This window comes from Felis catus, chromosome F2 (genome assembly GCF_018350175.1).
Source record: "Felis catus isolate Fca126 chromosome F2, F.catus_Fca126_mat1.0, whole genome shotgun sequence".
Taxonomy (NCBI): domain Eukaryota; kingdom Metazoa; phylum Chordata; class Mammalia; order Carnivora; family Felidae; genus Felis; species Felis catus.
In genome coordinates this window covers 7,242,751-7,260,491 of record NC_058385.1, presented here as the reverse complement: position 1 = coordinate 7,260,491, position 17,741 = coordinate 7,242,751, and the positions used below count along the sequence as shown (strand labels likewise).

The 17,741-nt window shown below is 40.5% G+C and overlaps 1 protein-coding gene across 1 annotated transcript in view; it reads right to left on the bottom strand.

Moving 5' to 3' along the window:
• The window catches only part of RP1 (RP1 axonemal microtubule associated), a 261,683-nt gene that overhangs the window by 81,369 nt on the left and 162,573 nt on the right, over window positions 1–17,741 (bottom strand). The window contains 2 exon segments of the mRNA XM_045049704.1: window positions 5,573–5,659; window positions 9,703–9,902. Coding sequence (XP_044905639.1) covers window positions 5,573–5,659; window positions 9,703–9,902 — 287 coding nt within the window.

The window sequence follows — 17,741 nt, the reverse complement described above, 5'->3', positions numbered from 1 at the left end:
CTGATACAAAAGAAAAATTACCGTGGTCCTGATCTGTCCAAAAGTATAGTTAAGTTGACTAGGACTATACTAGTCCTGACAAGGAAAAGGGAAAAGCCCTTTAAGAAAAGGGAAATATTGATTAAGAGGAATATATAGATGATACAAAGATTACTAAACTGTTCCACTGGGCCATGCATGCAGATGAATAAAACTGTGGGTTGCATAGGGATAAACTTCCAGTGCAATCGTGAAATAGAAAACAGATAATAGCGAGAGTTTAATTATCAGACAGAAGATGGTTGTCATGCACACAGAATTCTTTGTACATGCATGAGTAGGAAGGCAAGACATGATGATGAAAGATGTGTATTGATCAACTGACTCCACCTAAATTATGCCAGCCAACTTGTGTCTGACAAAATCGAGGCTATCCAAAGACCCTTGAAATACAACTACTTCAGCTTTGCAAATAGACACTTTCCCTCTCATTGGGGAAAAGCCGTTTTACATATATATGTACTTATTTTTCATGAGACTCCACATGCAGCGCGGATACCTGAAATAGGCAATCTCCAAATAACTTTCCGCTCACCATCTCTCCCTGCTCTGCCCTTACTCACACCTCTCCACTGTCCAAGGGCTTCCTGTTCACAAAGCCTTCCTGGTTCCTCAAGGGACACATATGTATCTTTCTTATTTGAAATCTATGGCTGTTCGGGTCTTTATACTACCCTCTAATCACTATATGGATGTTACGTGATTTTGTTTCTCTACCCAGGTTGAAAGCAGAACCTATGGTTTATTCTAGTTTTGTAACATTGCAATGACTAGCACCAGGCCTATTGGTGGGTTCATCATTTTCTCTTAGATATGCCTTCAGAATCCCATAATTCACCTAGCTGCTTCTAGGTTAAAAGCAGTTCCTTGGGGTCTCACTTTGATCACCTCTCCCAGAATTCTCTGTGGGTTGGAGATTTTCAAAGAGTGGATTAGCACATTAGCTAGTCATTTTCTAAATTATATAAATTATAGACCCCTATGTATTGTTAACTATGACTAGACTCATACAAATATAAGCCAGACATCTCGGTGTGTAACTGTTACATCACTGAGTCAAAGATGGCCTCTGGATATTGATTCCTAGATTGTTTATTTCTTTACTTGCAGGCTGAGGCTCATTAGCTCAAAAGCTGCTGGTGGCAAACTCAAATTTCATAAGTTTAAAAATAGCCCAAGGGCACTTGGATGGCTCAGTCAGTTAAGCGTCTGACTCTTGCAGTTTGTGGGTTCATACCCCGCTAGGGCTCTGTGCTGACAGCTCAAAGCCTGGAGCCTGCTGCAGAGTCTGGGTCTCCCTCTCTCTCTGCCCCTTCCCTGCTCATGCTCTGCCCCCCTCTCAAAAATAAATAAGCATTAAAAAAATTTTTTTAAAAGCCCAAACGATTTTTTACCCCCCCCCACACACACACAAAGATAGCCCAAACAAACAAGTCTTTAGCCATTTAGACCCGGCCTGATTTACACACCCCCAAAAAACCTCACCCAACGGCTGTTCCCTATTGATAATATAGGGCCTCGAGGTTACGAGGCCCCAAGCTGCTGCTGATGTCCTTTGGAGCTTTGTGGCAGAGACTCTCCACTATGCTGGGAAACCGAGGCACATAAACCTCCTCTCCTCAGATCTTGCTCTCCCCTGGGGGTCCCTTTACCACCCCGCCTTCCCTTCTGAGTAGCAACCACACCTTAGCGCCTGTCTGCACAGACTCCTGCCACGAGGGACTCTCCCCAGATGCAAACTCGTCAAGGCCTCCCACAATAAAATGAGTGTGTCCCACTTCTGCTGCCTCCTGGTCATGTCTTTCTCCTCAATTGTCCCCCAAATGCCTCAAGTCTCTACAGCAATGCACAATATTCATTTCAAGGAATGTTAATAGATTTTACCTGAAAAATATGGTCCCATGGTGAATTTAGCTTGGAAAGGCTGTTAAACAGTTTTCTTTACCAGAGGGCATCTCCGAGCCTTCACTGTATTTACATGCACTGCAAACCTCCAAGAGAGGAATGAGAAACTCAGTGTTTCACAAACTCATTTCACCACAGAACTACTTACCGGGGGCATCTTGTGAAAGCAGGGGCAGGGCCAGGCTCTCACCCCAGAAGTCGGCCCTGGGCTGACGTACGTAGGCTTGAGAGGGCCAAATACCTTCTCTGGGTGTCCCGCACAGATACTAAATGTCATTGCCCACTAAAAGAAACCAGGGCTGGAGAGAAGAAAGCATTAGATGAGCCTGAAGTATCTTTCTGTGCCAGAAAGCAAAGAAGTACTCAGAGTATGGATGGTGACAGGCAAGGAAATAGGAGATAGGAGCTTGAAGGGTCTCCCACTGGATGAATGGAGAATGATTTTAGCATCAAAATAACGGATGATAAAAAACAGTTTAAACCCATCAGACAAAATAATAGTCCATTAAATTCATGCTGGTACAAATTAAATAAAATTTTTAAATGGGGGAGAAAGGAAAGTTGTACCTTGTAGTAGAATGCCACATAATGAACGACAGAATCAGAAAAATCCCCATCTGGCAAGCATTATAGCAATAATTGATTCTGGCAAGAATCTCCCATAGATGTTAAATTAGTGGGTGAAAAATTTATGAGAACAAAGTGTCTCCCCACAGAATACTATTAATTAATCATTAATTAATAAGTACAAAATACACAGAATTTTACATTGAAGAACTGCGATAGACACCAATCTGACCAACTGGTCCAAGTGAGCATCCCCAGGAACGGGAAGAAATGGTACTGTGTCCCTGGAGATGTGAGGCACTGAATAGAACACACCATCCCTTCTTGGAACTTCTGCCCCGAATGAGAAACTTGAATCTAATCATGACAAACACAAATTGAAAGGCGTTTTGCAAAGTAATAGGCCTGTACTCTTCAAATATATCAAGGTTACGACAGACAAGGACAGACAGAAGAATCCTTCCACGCTGAAGGAGATTAGGGAATCGGGACAACTAAACACAACTCACTATCCTGGACTGAATCCCTGTTTGGGGGAAACAAACCTTGAAAACTTAAGGGGCGCTGGCAGCATGTCTGTAACCATCTCTCAAATGACTAAAAACTACACACAGACACACACACAGATACTTCAACGGAGAACGATAAAGCAAATGGGGTGTATTGTTAACGGGGCTCTGAGTAAAGTCAGTTTTTATTCCATTCTTGTAATATTTTCATACATAGGAAGTTAATTTGAAGTGGAAAACATGTTTAAATTAAGTCACAGGACGAGTTCCCTCATTCCACATCACTTTGGTGATTCAATCAGGTCTAGTCACTCAACTCGTGTGCTGATTTGACGGATTCGCTCTTCACAGAAACCTGTGCCACCAACCCAACGGTGGGCGATGCCTCCTTTGGTTCCAAGGACTGAGCACACCCTCCTCCGAGCGCCCTTCCTGGGGCTGCCTCCCCCCAGCTGGAGGATCACTACTGCTGCACCTCTGAACAGCCTTCTCACTTCGAGGCCCAGAGACAGCAAAGCTCCACCAGCGACGACAGGCCAACTTAGCTCACGGGAGCTCCTTCCTAAAACATCTGACTTCCCTTTCCCAGTAATTCACAAGGACAGATTTCATAATTGTGTGAGACTATGCAGGTTCCGTGGAGGTTTGCATCCTCTTAAAGGGTTCCTTTCTGTGTGTCCTCTGAAACCACTGAATGCTGCTGAACAGAGAAACTTTACAGCCAACATACAGCCTCTTCCCATTCTCTACAGCATTTAGCGCAATGGAGGGCATATCAGAAAATACGTCTTGTCCAACTGACTGGAACATACTTACCTGTTCCTGTACTATAAGAAGACTAGTTTTCATCATATTAGTTATGTGTTAAGAAATGCAACAATGGGGGCGCCTGGGTGGCGCAGTCGGTTAAGCGTCCGACTTCAGCCAGGTCACGATCTCGCGGTCCGTGAGTTCGAGCCCCGCGTCGGGCTCTGGGCTGATGGCTCAGGGCCTGGAGCCTGTTTCCGATTCTGTGTCTCCCTCTCTCTCTGCCCCTCCCCCGTTCATGCTCTGTCTCTCTCTGTCCCAAAAATAAATAGATGTTGAAAAAAAAATTAAAAAAAAAAAAAAAAAGAAATGCAACAATGAACATTTCAGCAGATTTGACATTTTCTCATTTACTTTCAAAATACAATCAAGGATACATAACAAAAATCACAGATAAGATTAAGAAACGTTTTATTTTAACTTTATTTATTTTGAAACAGAGAGAGTGTGTGTGTGTGGGTGGGTGGGCAGGGGAGGGGCACAAGAGAGGGAGAGAGAGAGAATCTCAAGCAGGCTCCCTGCTGTCAGCAAGGAACCTTACACAGGACTCAATCTCACAAACCGGGAGACATGACCTGGGCCAAAATCAAGAATCCGATGCTAACTGATTGAGCCACCCAGGCACCCCAAGAAACATTTTAAATGGAAAAATGATAGACTTGCTAGATTCTAACAAACTTATTAAAAATTTTAAACCTCAAACATGTTAGAATAATATATCATGTACTATAAATGAATCAGTGACAGACATAGTATTTAAAGCTAGAAAGCAGAGATGTTATAGAAATCGAACCACGGCATCTCCACAATAATTATGCTTCCATACAGAAACCTTATGGCTTCTAAAAATTTAATTGCCATCTATTTTTGAAAACAAACTTAAGGCCCAATGATATTGCTTAAGATCTCGGTAATATTATGTATCAACTATACTCAAATAGAATTGTTTTTAATTTAAAAAATATCTCCATTCTTGTAGTGTAACATACAATAATACCTTTACTAAGTCATCTCAGCCAAATTATTTCACTTTATGGAGCCTCAGTTTTCTCTTCTATAAAAAAAGGACATTAATGGTACCTAAATCAAAGAGTTGCTTAGGCAACAAAAATATGGTTGTATCTGTAAAGCAGTTAGCATATGGTAAGAACTTAGCATACACATTATTACTGCTGTCATTATTGCCATGATTAACTAAAAAAGAAAGAAGAAAAAAGAAAAGACAGAATCCCAAAGTAATACATAGCATGATTCAATTTCATTAAAGGAACAAAATATATATAAATGTGTGAGTATGTGTGCGTGTGTGTGTGTGTATAATATTCGTACATTCATATGTTCAAGTATGTAATATATACATTTATATATAATCACATGAGTATGTGTATGTAGAGAGAAAGTGAGTTCAAGAGAGGGATTCATAGAAAAAAGACTGGAAGAAAATGAACAACCCCAGTGGTCATCTAATGATCAATGAGGAACAAATCATTTTTTTCTTATATACTACTGTATTCTTCAGATCTTCCATGAACACAGATTGCCTTTGCAAATATAATTACAAAAATACTATTTTTAAAAACCTCACAAAGATGAGCCATATTTGTTTAGAATGTTATAAACAAAAAAAATTTGTTCACATTATTTACAACAATTGGAAAATATGCTATCTTTCTCATTGTTTTAAAAAGTCTGCTTCCTTCTTTTCATAATCGAGTAAATATTAAGCACAAAATAAAAACCATTACCCTCTGTAAGCTCCACTCGGGCTGCTCGCTAGTCCCATCATGTCCTAGCCTGATCTTATAGATCTTTCCAACGCTTCTTATTTCAACCTGAATGAAATGCAAAGAAGAAACAATTAGCAGAATGTTCAAATTAAGCATATTAAAAATTTTGTTTTCTTCTTCTTACTAAATGCATCTTTTCTTCCTAATAACTGGAAGGCTCCCAGGGACCCCCTCAGAGTCTAGCGATGAAGTCTTCTCAAGAAGCCACTGGTGGACTCCACAGACAGAATATGAAGCAGAAACATCATGAGACTTGACTAAAAATACGCAGAAGGAGTCAGATGAAAGAATAAGATAAAGAACATACATATGCTCAGCTCTCTGATTACCACACACTTCTCATTGGAAGCCAACATCTTCTGAGCTGAGCCCAAAGATGGGCTCTTATTTTAAAAAGAAAAAAAAAAAAAAAGCAACTTTCATCAAAGCTAAATATAGCTATTTCTACACACTCAAGGAAAAGTACCAGTGAGTCTAGAACTTGCTTTTACTCTGAAAATCCTCTCTTGTTTGACTTGCAAGCTAAGACGTAGATGTTCAAAGTTCAAGGATAAGAAACAAAGCTGCCCACAGTGTATGTATACTTGGTTAGTTTCTGACATGGCCCAAGAGTATTTGTTAATCCAGGTAGCATTGTAGAGAATCAGCTTTGGGATCATTTTGAGTTCAACTGGTATCCTGGCTATTGTAACCTGAATAAAATATGGTATCGTATATCTCTGGATCTCAATTTCTTTATTTGTTGGACAGACATAATGTCTCCTGCATGCAATTTTCAAGTTAACTAAATAAATGTGTAACGTAAGCATTGTGCAAGTCTACAGGTATCCAAAGATTAAAATGATGGCACAGTCCCTAACTTTGAGGAATTTACAGTCTAGTAAGAGAGACAGATTTGTAAGCAGACATTTTCAGCATAACAACATATGTCCAGGACACTTAACTGTGAGGATTAAAAAAGGCAATATACCACCTTGCTGGTTAATAGCTTAAATAATAGCCACTGCCATTATTTCTACTACAGGTGCTCACCTACCTCCACAGACTAGAGATATGAATAGAAGTAGGCACTTGCATATTATACTTGACTTCTGTCATTGCCCATCTATGAACTAGACCCCAAAAGAGCTGGGACAGTCAAGTGACCCAGAAGCCATCAGCATTCCTCTTCCATGCCCATTTTCCACACTCAGAAATTCTCTCTCTTAAGGGTCCACCACCACCACTTTCCCCCATAAACTGCAGCAGCTAGACCGGCCCTGAGGCAGTTGCACTGACTGGGCACTGACTGGCACTGACTGGGAGGGAGGAAAAGAGGCTGTTAATCCCCCACTTTCTCATTCCCAGAGCTGGTCTCAGTGGCAAACGCAGAAGCTAGCTCTTCCCACCAGAAGAAGTAAGAAGCTATCCCAAACTGTCGGCCTACTTTCTCTCTGAAAGTTAAGCTGGCCATTAAGTAAACTTTCACTGCCCCAAAAATCTACTAGCACAAAAGTGTAAACCTTCTCTTTCCATAAATTCTAAGTGAAAACATAAAGGACTATACGACTTCATGACTGCCTTCCTGTTATTTCCGGAGAATGCAACTGCCATGCAATGACCTCGACTACGCGCCAGCCAGGGGGCAAGTGCTAGGTATGTATGGTCTCTTCCAATCTGTACATAGCTCTGTGAAGAGTAAGGCCCTTTAAGGACACCAAGAGGTGAAGTGATGTATCTAAAGACGTACAGCTGGATACACGGGTCCAAAAGTAAAACTCAGTCCCAAGCCTGTCTGACCAGAAATGTCACACTGTTCTCACAAAAAAAAAAAAAAAAAAAAAAAAAAAAAAAAAAAAAAAGCCATGTGTTCACTTTGGAATTGGAAGGAAGGAAAAGAGAATAAAAGACTAATTCAGAGGCTGCAGATGATGCCAGTGAAAAAGAACAAGGGAGTCAATGCCCACAAAAGTGAGAATGAAGAGGAATGAGCTGGCTCGTCCTAACTTGAGGTTCTCAGACTACCAAGAGTCCCCATCGCTCCTTAAACCCTAGACCAGTGCATCTCAAACATTAGTGTATACACAGATTACCTGGGGATCTTGTTAAAATACAGATTCCGATTCAGTGGACGTGGTGTGGGGCCTGAGATTCTGCGTGTCTAACGAGCTTCCGGGTGAAGCCCGTGCTGCTGGTCCGGGTCCACAAGGCCTTTGACTCCTAGGGAGCTTTCGTATCCATCCCTGAGTCTCTGCCCCTGAGGCAGCAGCTTGGAGCTGGGTAAGTCCCTGCTCGCACTTCACAGTAAATAGAAGCTAGGAGAAAACATGCTGATGCTGCAATATCTGTAGTTAGTAGAGTACTTCCTATCTACCAGGGGCAGAGCCCGAGACGCACATTCCCAAACATTTCTTTAAAGTTAGTAGTATTACCTCGCTCCCACTCTTTACTAAGAAAGAAATTGAAGATTGATGAGGTGAAGCGATCTGTCCCAGGTCACAGAACTAACGAGTGGTCAATATGGCTCTGAACCTGGCTTCCATGACTCCAACGCCTCTCTTCTTAATCAATTTACTACATTCCTTAGGGGTCAACGGAATTTTTTAAATGTATATGTATTTTCTCTTTCTCTTATAAATTGCAGACCACTGTGAAATTTGGGGGGAAAGCCAGATATCATTGCCTCCATTCTGTATGTAAAAATAATGCTGGCCTGGAGAAAAATAATTATGACATGGTCAAGGTCACACTGTGAATATACGGTAAGCTAGGACTCGAATCCTGCTCACCAGATTTGCAGTCTAGTGCTATAACTGGGCTACTAGCCTTGGTTTCACTTTAGAATCACTTGGGGAGCCTCTGAAAGCTTCAGTGCTCAGGCCGCTCCCTAAACAAAACAATCCAGAAGCTCTGGAGGTGGAGCCGGGCATCAGTGGTTTTTAAAGCTCCCAGGTGATTCCAAAGTGCCATCAAGACTGAGAATCTATACCATCCATTCTAAAATTGGAATCTGGGAACATTTTTCCAGAAAAACCAGTCACAGATTTACCAGCACATAAGTTCATATGTCACAGGTACATTATGAGTAATGATAGGCTTGTGTGGGGTAGCCTAGGGATCTAACCACATAAGCCTTCTGAGTTCTAAACAATCATCCTCAAATAATCTTTTGAAACGCGTATGTCGTATAAGGTACGACTGCCTGTGCATTGAGCCCATGTGCTCTTTCATGACTGCATGACTTCTAGGTCCCGTGGCCTCAAGCAGCCTTGGCTTCCTGGTGACTTGAGTTGGCCTCGATCATTCTGTATGCTCTACCCAGCCTTAGGATACAAAAGGAATATTCTCCAGGAGAACAACTGCTGTTTAACAGTGCACTCTGTGGGGGTGGGGGCGAATTAGTGAAGTGGAATGTAATCGTCCCAACTGAAGTTTGTCCAAAGCCCTGAGGAACTAGGAGAGGCAACCAGTGACACTCAAAACAACAGCCCATGGAACGGCCCATGGAACAAGAGAACAGCCCCTTGTTCTCTGATGCCAAGAGAGATACTCCGATGGGCACGGGCAGAGCTTCAAAATATGGCCTCTGAAGATGCCAAGAAAAGGATCTCACATCCATACTGTTCAGCTGAGTGACATCTCAAAGTACACGCAAGTTACAAAAAACGGGTTTTCATTACCAGAAGAATTTCTAAATGGCTTATAACCTGGTTATAATTTGAGTTGAGGCTGATGGTTTATGGGGCCAGTTTCAAGGCAATGGTCTAAAACTAACTGCTTTAAAGAAACCAATTTTCAAAAGAAGAAAGAAAGAAAGAAAGAAAGAAAGAAAGAAAGAAAGAAAGAAAGAAAGAAAGAAAGAAAGAAAGAAAGGGAACCAATTTTCTTCTACAACTTTCTTTGCTTATATAACATATGTCAGGAAAAAAATGTTTCCTCTGATGATTCCAATAGGCTTTAGGATAACTCGTGGGGATTTTCACAGACCAGAGATTTTATACAGGACGCCCCCATAGCCACTCCCCCCTCCACACACAGTCACACCCTTCTGTATTACAGAAATAAATTTAGGATGTTGAAAAGGCAGTATTACCGCCAATCTTGTTTACCTGAAACTCATCCTCCCGTCTTGGAAGGAAAAGCTCCTCTGGGCTGTCCTTGCGAAGACTTATTGGTCCAGTGACTCCTTCATCTCCATACACCCAGAGTGTGACATTGGCTTGAGTCCTTCTATTTCCCGTCAGCACTAACACCTTCCATTCATCTTCTGAGAGAAGAGACTTACTGCTTTGGGAAGGTCTGATTTCTTCTATGGGGGGAAGAAAGGCATTAGCGGCAGATCAGATGCAACATCAGGCTGACAGAATCCTTTGTCACCTGAAGCCCAAGGACATCAAAACCAGCGCAGGGGAGGGCAGGGCAGGGAGGCACTGAACTGCCACACCTCCAGGGAGTTGATTTGTGCTGGTCTGCTCACAGCAAGGTTCTGGTCAACTGCGACTGAACTACTGAAGGAGATTGAATTAGAACAATAAACATCTGACACACCCGGCCATTTTTCACCTGTCCTCAACGCTACAACCCGGGCGTGTGCCAGAATTTGCAGTTCTGTCTCCACAGATTTGTCATAAAGCTGCCCGCCTGGCTTACGGACTTTCAGACAGAACTACTACAATGTAAAGAAACCAAAAACAAAAAACAAAAAACAAAAAAAAGTGGAATTAACACCCGTTTTCAAGCCAGGTGTAAAAATGGCAAATGGAGGGGAAAGGAAATTCTTCCAAAATATTTCTAGGGGAAAAAAAAATGCCCCACTAGAGAAAGCAATGAAAGGATTTAAAGCTAAAGGTGGAACTTGCACACGTGCTCAGCGTAGGTTAGTCTGTGAGGACAGGGACTCGGCAGCCCCCGTCAGCCAGCACTTCCCAGACGGCCGCTCCGTGTTGGTAAGAGATGCTTAGGAATGGAGGCCCCAGCCGAAGCCACAGTCTCTTCTGCCTGTCGCCTCATCCAAGGAGATGCCGGGGCACGCAGAGCTGACAGCATCTCCCCGGCCACTCTGCCCTGGTGGCTGGACTGCCCCCAGCAGCACACAAATTCTTGACTGACACGTCCGTGTAGAAATATCCCAGACTTAGGTAAGGGGATCAACTTTCTCACGATGAGCGGTTAAAGTTCCTTGAGGCCGTCATTTCCCTGACTCTTCCTCCCTTTAATCCTGTGGTTTGAAGTTACAGGCAACCCTCAGCAGCACCTCGGATCTCATCAACACAGCATCAACAGTGATGACCAAACCCGGCAAATAACGCCAGTAGTCCCCCATTATCTGTAGTTCTGTCCTCCCAGGTGTCAGTTACCTGCGGTCAGTTAAGGTCAGGAAGCAGATGTCTGGTCATGTGGTCAACAGTAGCCTAATGCTAGGTCAGTGTCTGTGTCGCGCACCTCACCTCATCACAAGAAGGGCGAGAACGGTACAAGAAGGTATCTTGAGAGAGACGACATTCACACAACTTTATTCATTATACTAAATTTTCATAATTATTCTGTTTTATAATTATTGTTAATATCTTACCGTACCTCGTTTCTAAATTAAACTTCAGCATCATAGGTATTGTGGATAGAAAAAAATCACATGTATAGGGTTGAGTACTACCCGGGGTTTCAGGCATTGCCGGGGGTCCTGGAACATATCCCCTGCAGATGAGGAGGGGCTATGGTAACTATTTCCTTCTGTAACAAACACATCTTGAAATAAAAACTACAGCCCAAAAATTGTACACGCTAAGAAAGAACTGGCCTTCATTTTCTAAAGTTGCCGCCTCTTTACTCTCCTGGGTAATTTCCGTCATTGTAACGGCAGGCATTTCTCCTTCAATTGTAATAATACTTAGCATCTATTAAGCTCCTACAATAAGCTAGGCTCTGTGTTGGATGCTTCATATTCACTTCTCACTCCATGAGGCAAGTCAAATTATGATACTCATTTTAAGATGGGGAAGAGAGGCAGAGGCTTATATGCCCTAATCATACAGTAAGTAAAGGATGGAATGTCTACCTCCAAAGCCTCTGTACTCCAAGCTGGATGGGTGTATCTAAACACATTTCACCAAGACACGTTTTATTCTGTGCTAAGGACGGTCCTAAAAACTTAACGTTTATTACTATGTCAACCTTACTCAAACCTCACACTAGTTCTATGAGGTCCCGTCCCCTATCAAACAAGTGGACAAACTGGGACGCAGAGGTTAAGTATTTGGCCCAGACTGATACAGGCAGTAGCAAAACAGAACTGGCAAACTAGGTTTGAATCCCATGACCCGGAAAAGAGCACAAAACTTGGTCCAACAAAATTTTATGACACAATCTAATTTTCAAAATGTAAATATTGTATGTGAACACCTAACTGCCTTGCCTGCTGCTTCTGGTCAACCATGATCAGGAACCTCACACACACACTGGAATTTTCTCAGACGCTAGACAAGGGGGCAATCAGATCTCTACTGATGAAAACTCCATAGCACATCTATGGGTGCCAGAGAATAATCAGTGATCTAGGTTAGGAGGATAAACTATTTAGGATGCTAATCCTTTACTCAGTATTTCATGAATGTCTGAGTCATCTAAAAAGATCATTTTTACTCAATTCCAGAAAATTTTATTTAGTTCCTATTATTTGCTGGGCACTGTGTCAGATTCATTGCTCTCTAAAAATTAATTGCACAGATGAAGTGTTTGAAAGATAAATGAAATAAATGAGAGTCTCACCTCAAAGATACACACTACCTGGCAGGGAAGACAAACATATAAATATTTGGATTTCAAACATGTAGACGCATTCTCAGACAACAAAAGAAGTACTACGAAGTTTAGATACAGCAGAATAAGGAGTGGTTAACTGTGGAGGGGTGGGCAGTAAAAGCCTCATGGAGAAAGATACGAGGTGAAGCAGAATTTTGTAGAAAGAGGAAGGGAAGGACTTCCCCAATACGTACATGCCCAATATGTACAAAGGCTTCAAATAGCAGACATAAAGAAGAGCTGCCCACGGTGATAAGTGGTTAAACATGACATCCCATGAGACATTATGGGGGAAAAGGAGAAACAGTGAGATCATGAAAGGCATTGAGCAACTTGGAAGGGAGCTGGCACACCTTTGTGCAGGCAATAGGGAACGGGTCAAGATTCTAAAGTGTGGTGGTGATACGATCTGAGTGTTAGAAAGATCAATGTGGGGGCGCCTAGGTGACTCAGTTGGTTAAGCGACTGACCCTTGATTCTGCCTCAGGTCATGATCTCATGGTTCATGAGATCGAGCCCCACATTGGGCTCTGGGCTGAGGGTGTGGAGCCTGCTTGGGATTCTCTGTCTCACTCTTTCTCTGCCCCCCATCTCTCAATTTCTCTCTAAAAATAAAAGAAAGATTAGCGTGAAACGCAGGGAGGCCAGTGAACAAACAATGAACACTGAATAGTGTGTAAACAGAGCCTGGAACAGGGCCAATAGACCACCTTTACTTGGTTTTAGTTTTTTGGGGTATTCATATGCGAGTACATACACATTCATGCACATGTGTGCATGCTTGTAGTTTGTCTGCTTCCATCTGAAAAAAATTAATGTTCTCTAAAACCTCTTCTTCATTCTCTAACGTTTTCACAAACATAACACATTTGCACGAACATGCATATCATTGGCATGCACTTATGTCATAAAAGCTGATGACTTAATATGGTAGAATCTATCATATAGAATAATGTATCAAAGTTATGCTATCAATTAAATATGAATTCCATCTAATGCCCTGATCTTCTGGAAATAAACCAAAGTCCATTAGTCTCAGACCATAAACGTATCCATTTGAGAACCATAAAAGCATTTGCTATTGTTGACTAGAGGTTTAAAATATTCTAAGCTGGGAGAATATTTGATGGTGACTCTGAATTAACTGACAGACTCTTTCAGGGTCTCCCTGAATAAAATCTACAGTGCCTAAAATGTACCCAAATGACTAAAAATGTACTTCATAGGGGTGACAGAACACTTTAATTAAGCACCACTCAGGTTGACTCAGCCCAAAGGAAAAACAAACAAACCTTAAGTTACCATTGCTGGTCTCTTAAAGCTCTAGAGAAAAGAAAAAAATACAGAAATAAAATAACAAATTAGCTGATTCTAATAGTTCATGGATTGAACAAAGTTAAGGTCCACTTGGAGCACCTGGGTGGCTCGGTCGGTTGAGCATCCGACTTCAGCTCTGGTCGTGATCTCACAGTTCGTGGGTTTGAGCCCTGCATCAGATGCTGTGATGACAGCTCAGAGCCTGGTGCCTGCTTTCGATTCTGTGTCTCCATTTCTCTCTGCCCCTCCTGCAATCATGCTCTCTCAAAAAAATAAAATAAACATTTAAAAAAATTTTGTTTAAAGTTAAGTTTCACTAAAAGCATGAATCACCATCAGAGTGTGGGCATAAAAAAACAAATTGCGTAAATTTTTGTGTACTTTTTCAAGACAGTGTTTGAAAAAAGTTGATTTATACTAAAATGTAGGGGTGCCTGGATGGCTGAGTCCTTTAATTGTCCAATTCTTGATTTTGGCTCAGGTCATGATCTCAGAGTTCATGGGATCAAGCCCCACCTTGAGCTCTATGCTGACAGCACAGAGCCTGCTTGGGATTCTTTGTCTCTCTCTCTCTGCCCCTCCCTCCCTCACATGTGCACACACACCCCCTCCCTTTCTCTCTCAAAATAAGTACATAAACATTGAAAAAATAACTATTTATATACTAAAATGTAAAGCCCACTAATGCCCATTAATATCTGATACACAGTATCAGAAAAATGGCTATTTAACTGCAAAATCATCTGGAAAAAAATAAGGTAAAGTCGTCTCTCCATAGGTATCTTACTATATAAAAAATATCTATTTCTACAAACTTAACATGAACTGTATTATTTTATTCACAAATTTATCAGTTTCTTGACTTAAGGCATTTATATAAAGCACAGAAAGCATAAAGCTGGTAGGGAGAGCTAACATCAAATAATCAAAACTATCTCAGCACGTTAGAATGTTGGACTGATATCAAAAAAATAAAAATTAACTGGTATCAAGGTAAAGGTCCACATTTTGGTTCAAAACATCAGTTATATATCTTTCAGTGAAAGGATCTGAATACAATATCCTAAATGATCTTAATGAATACCAAAAGTCCAATAGCAATGCCCTACAACGTGTGTTCCAAGCCAAGACCATACTAACAGACGTATGAGGTCCACATTAAAGGAACGCCATTATTCTAACCATTCAGATTATATGAAAAGACAGGCTCCTACATGGAGAAAAACACTTTAAATATCCATAAAGGTAAATAATTAGAAAACATATATTAGGAGGAACTATTAAAAATATATATTTCAAATAGAAGAGAATATACTAAAAAGAAACTAAAAATCCACTTTTTAGTGTGTGTGTGTGTGTGTGTGTGTGTGTGTGTATGTGTATGAAGGATATACTAAGAAGAAATGAGAATATACTAAGTAAAAACATCAAGGTTTATTTTATAGGACAGGATGTTGACTTTTTATATGCCAAAATAATTTATAAGGAGTAGGTTTTCTGTTCAACATAGAGAGGTACTTTCAACTGATTAGGATTGCTTAAAACTGTGTGCCTTATTTCTGCATTCTTCATGTGAACTTTTATGTTATTTTTGCCAGGTGAAAAGTCCCTTCAAATCCTCATTCTTTTTTTATTTTTATTTTTATTTTTGAAACAGAGAGACAGAGAAGCAGGCCCCAGGCTCTGAGCTGTCAGCACAGAGCCCGATGTGCTTGAATTCACAAACTGTGAGATCATGACCTGAGCCAAAGTTGGACACTTAACCAACTGAGCCACCCAGGTTCCCCCTTCATATCTTCATTCTGTGATAAATGAAAACTTACACTACCTCTACACTGTAATTTACTACAATAGCACGAGCACAAAAGAATAAACTTATACTTCAGTCTGGATGTTGCTATTTTTTTAATATTAAAAAAAAAAAAACCTCTAAGATCACAACAGGAAGAACAGTTAATATAAGCTATTACCTTGTCTATTTATAAGAATTATTCTAAAGAAATAACACAAAATACAGAGGAGCATCCGTTGCCAGCTATACTTGAAAAAAATTGAAAAACAATACCCAATAGTAAGGGAGTAGGTAAATATGGTATGGAATATTTATACAATGGATTATTTGCAGCTATTAAATTATTTTATAAAATTATTTAATGTTATAAAAATACTAATAATGCTTACTATATTCTATTAGCTGAGAAGCAGATTACAAAGCTGTGTACTCAACATAACCTATATATGTGTGTATGCATTTAGGACGGTAATAAGATGATATAATTTTAACTTTTTCCTTTATGCCTTATGTGTTCTACATTTTTTTCAGAATAAACTTAGTTTACTGTGACTGCTTTTAAGGAAGACTTAAACTTGGTAACAGATTTCACATTTTCTTTGCCCAAATATTACTTGTTTGTTTTTTAAAGTGTTGGCATCTAAAGAGGTTTAAAGAAAGTATATGCAGGGCTCCTGAGTGGCTCAGTTGGTTAAGCTTCTGACTTTGGCTCAGGTCATGATCTCTCTGCTTGTGAGTCTGAGCCCTGCATCGGACTGTGCTGACAGCTCAGGGCCTGGAGCCTGCTTCAGATTCTGTGTCTCCCTCTCTTTCTGCCCCTCCCCCATTCAGGCTCTCTCAAAAATAAATAAATATTAATTTCTTTTTTAATTTTAAAACAAGAAAGTAAATGCTATGGCTGAGACTTTGGCACAGATTAGGCCTTGCTCAGTAACAGCAGTGAGACGCCAGCGGCTGACTAAGGACTGCTGTGGCTGCACACACTGCAATGCTCAAATTCTCATGGACAGAATGGGTGGGTTGCCCTCAATTTGGAGGGAAGACTTCAACCACATTTATCTTCCTGAGCCTCAGTTTTCTCATTCATAAAAATAAGTCACATTGAAGATTTCTAAGGACAATTTCAGTTCAGAACATCCAATTGCAAAGCTTCTCTTTTTGGTTCAAATGTTTTTAGATGCAATGTTTCCAAACTTATGTAGAAGCAATTTATACTCCCAAATATTTTAATAACTACTAAAATACAAATTTCCAAAGTGCTTATGGAAGAAATGATATGGTGCCTTAGATTTGCTATAATCCAAGGGGGGTGGGGGGCAACGTGGGACACAATGTGAAGGATCATAACTAAAACAAGACTGGTCATATGGTGGTAATTGTTGAATCTGGGCAGTGGGTACGTGGGAAGTCATCATTCCATTCTATTTTTGTGTATATTTGAAAGTTAAAATCCCTTCCTCAAAACGTCCCCCTTCCCTAACAAAACTAATATTAAAATTCAACTTAGCCCTAAAGGAAAATCTTGCAAATTTAATGGCCTTACACCTCTATTTACTACAAAAAAAGTACTATCTATTGAATATGTAGTTTTAGAAGTTCTAAATCTGTCTCTCTTTGATGTAGATGAGAAAAACATCCATTTTCTTTTTAATAAGCAAGCATCTTGAATACAGAGGACAGGTTTATTTTATCTATAATACCTAATCCTCAAACTATTTAAAACTTGCCCTATCCTGGAGTAGACTGACAACCATAATCTCATTCTTCAGGAGTGGATAGTTGCTTTTGATACCTTTAAAACATGAAATAACTTTGCTGAATTATTTTTCAACTAATATATATTTTAATAGGAATGGCTAATGTAACCCAAATCCATCTAGCATGACAGCTAAATTGCAAAGCCAAAAGGGAGGTATTTCTGGCAAGAAACAACTTTTAAGTACTATGGATGTTTGAGAGGTAGAAAGAAGACAGTTGTGATTTCATTACTCAGTAATGAATGGGAACCTTCTAGGTAATAGTCATACGTGAAGATATTTTTTCCTATTAAAGTCATCGACTTATAAAAGCCATTTCTACTACAATCCGTGAAGGCAGCATTCAAACAAATCACGGGGATTTTGCAAACGGCATTTGCATTAGGAGAGCTTTACCATCTGAATTTCCAGGATTTCATGTCCAATGTCTGTGCCATGTCAATGACTTAAATAGCGCATTAACAAATGAAGTTCAGTCTCCCTT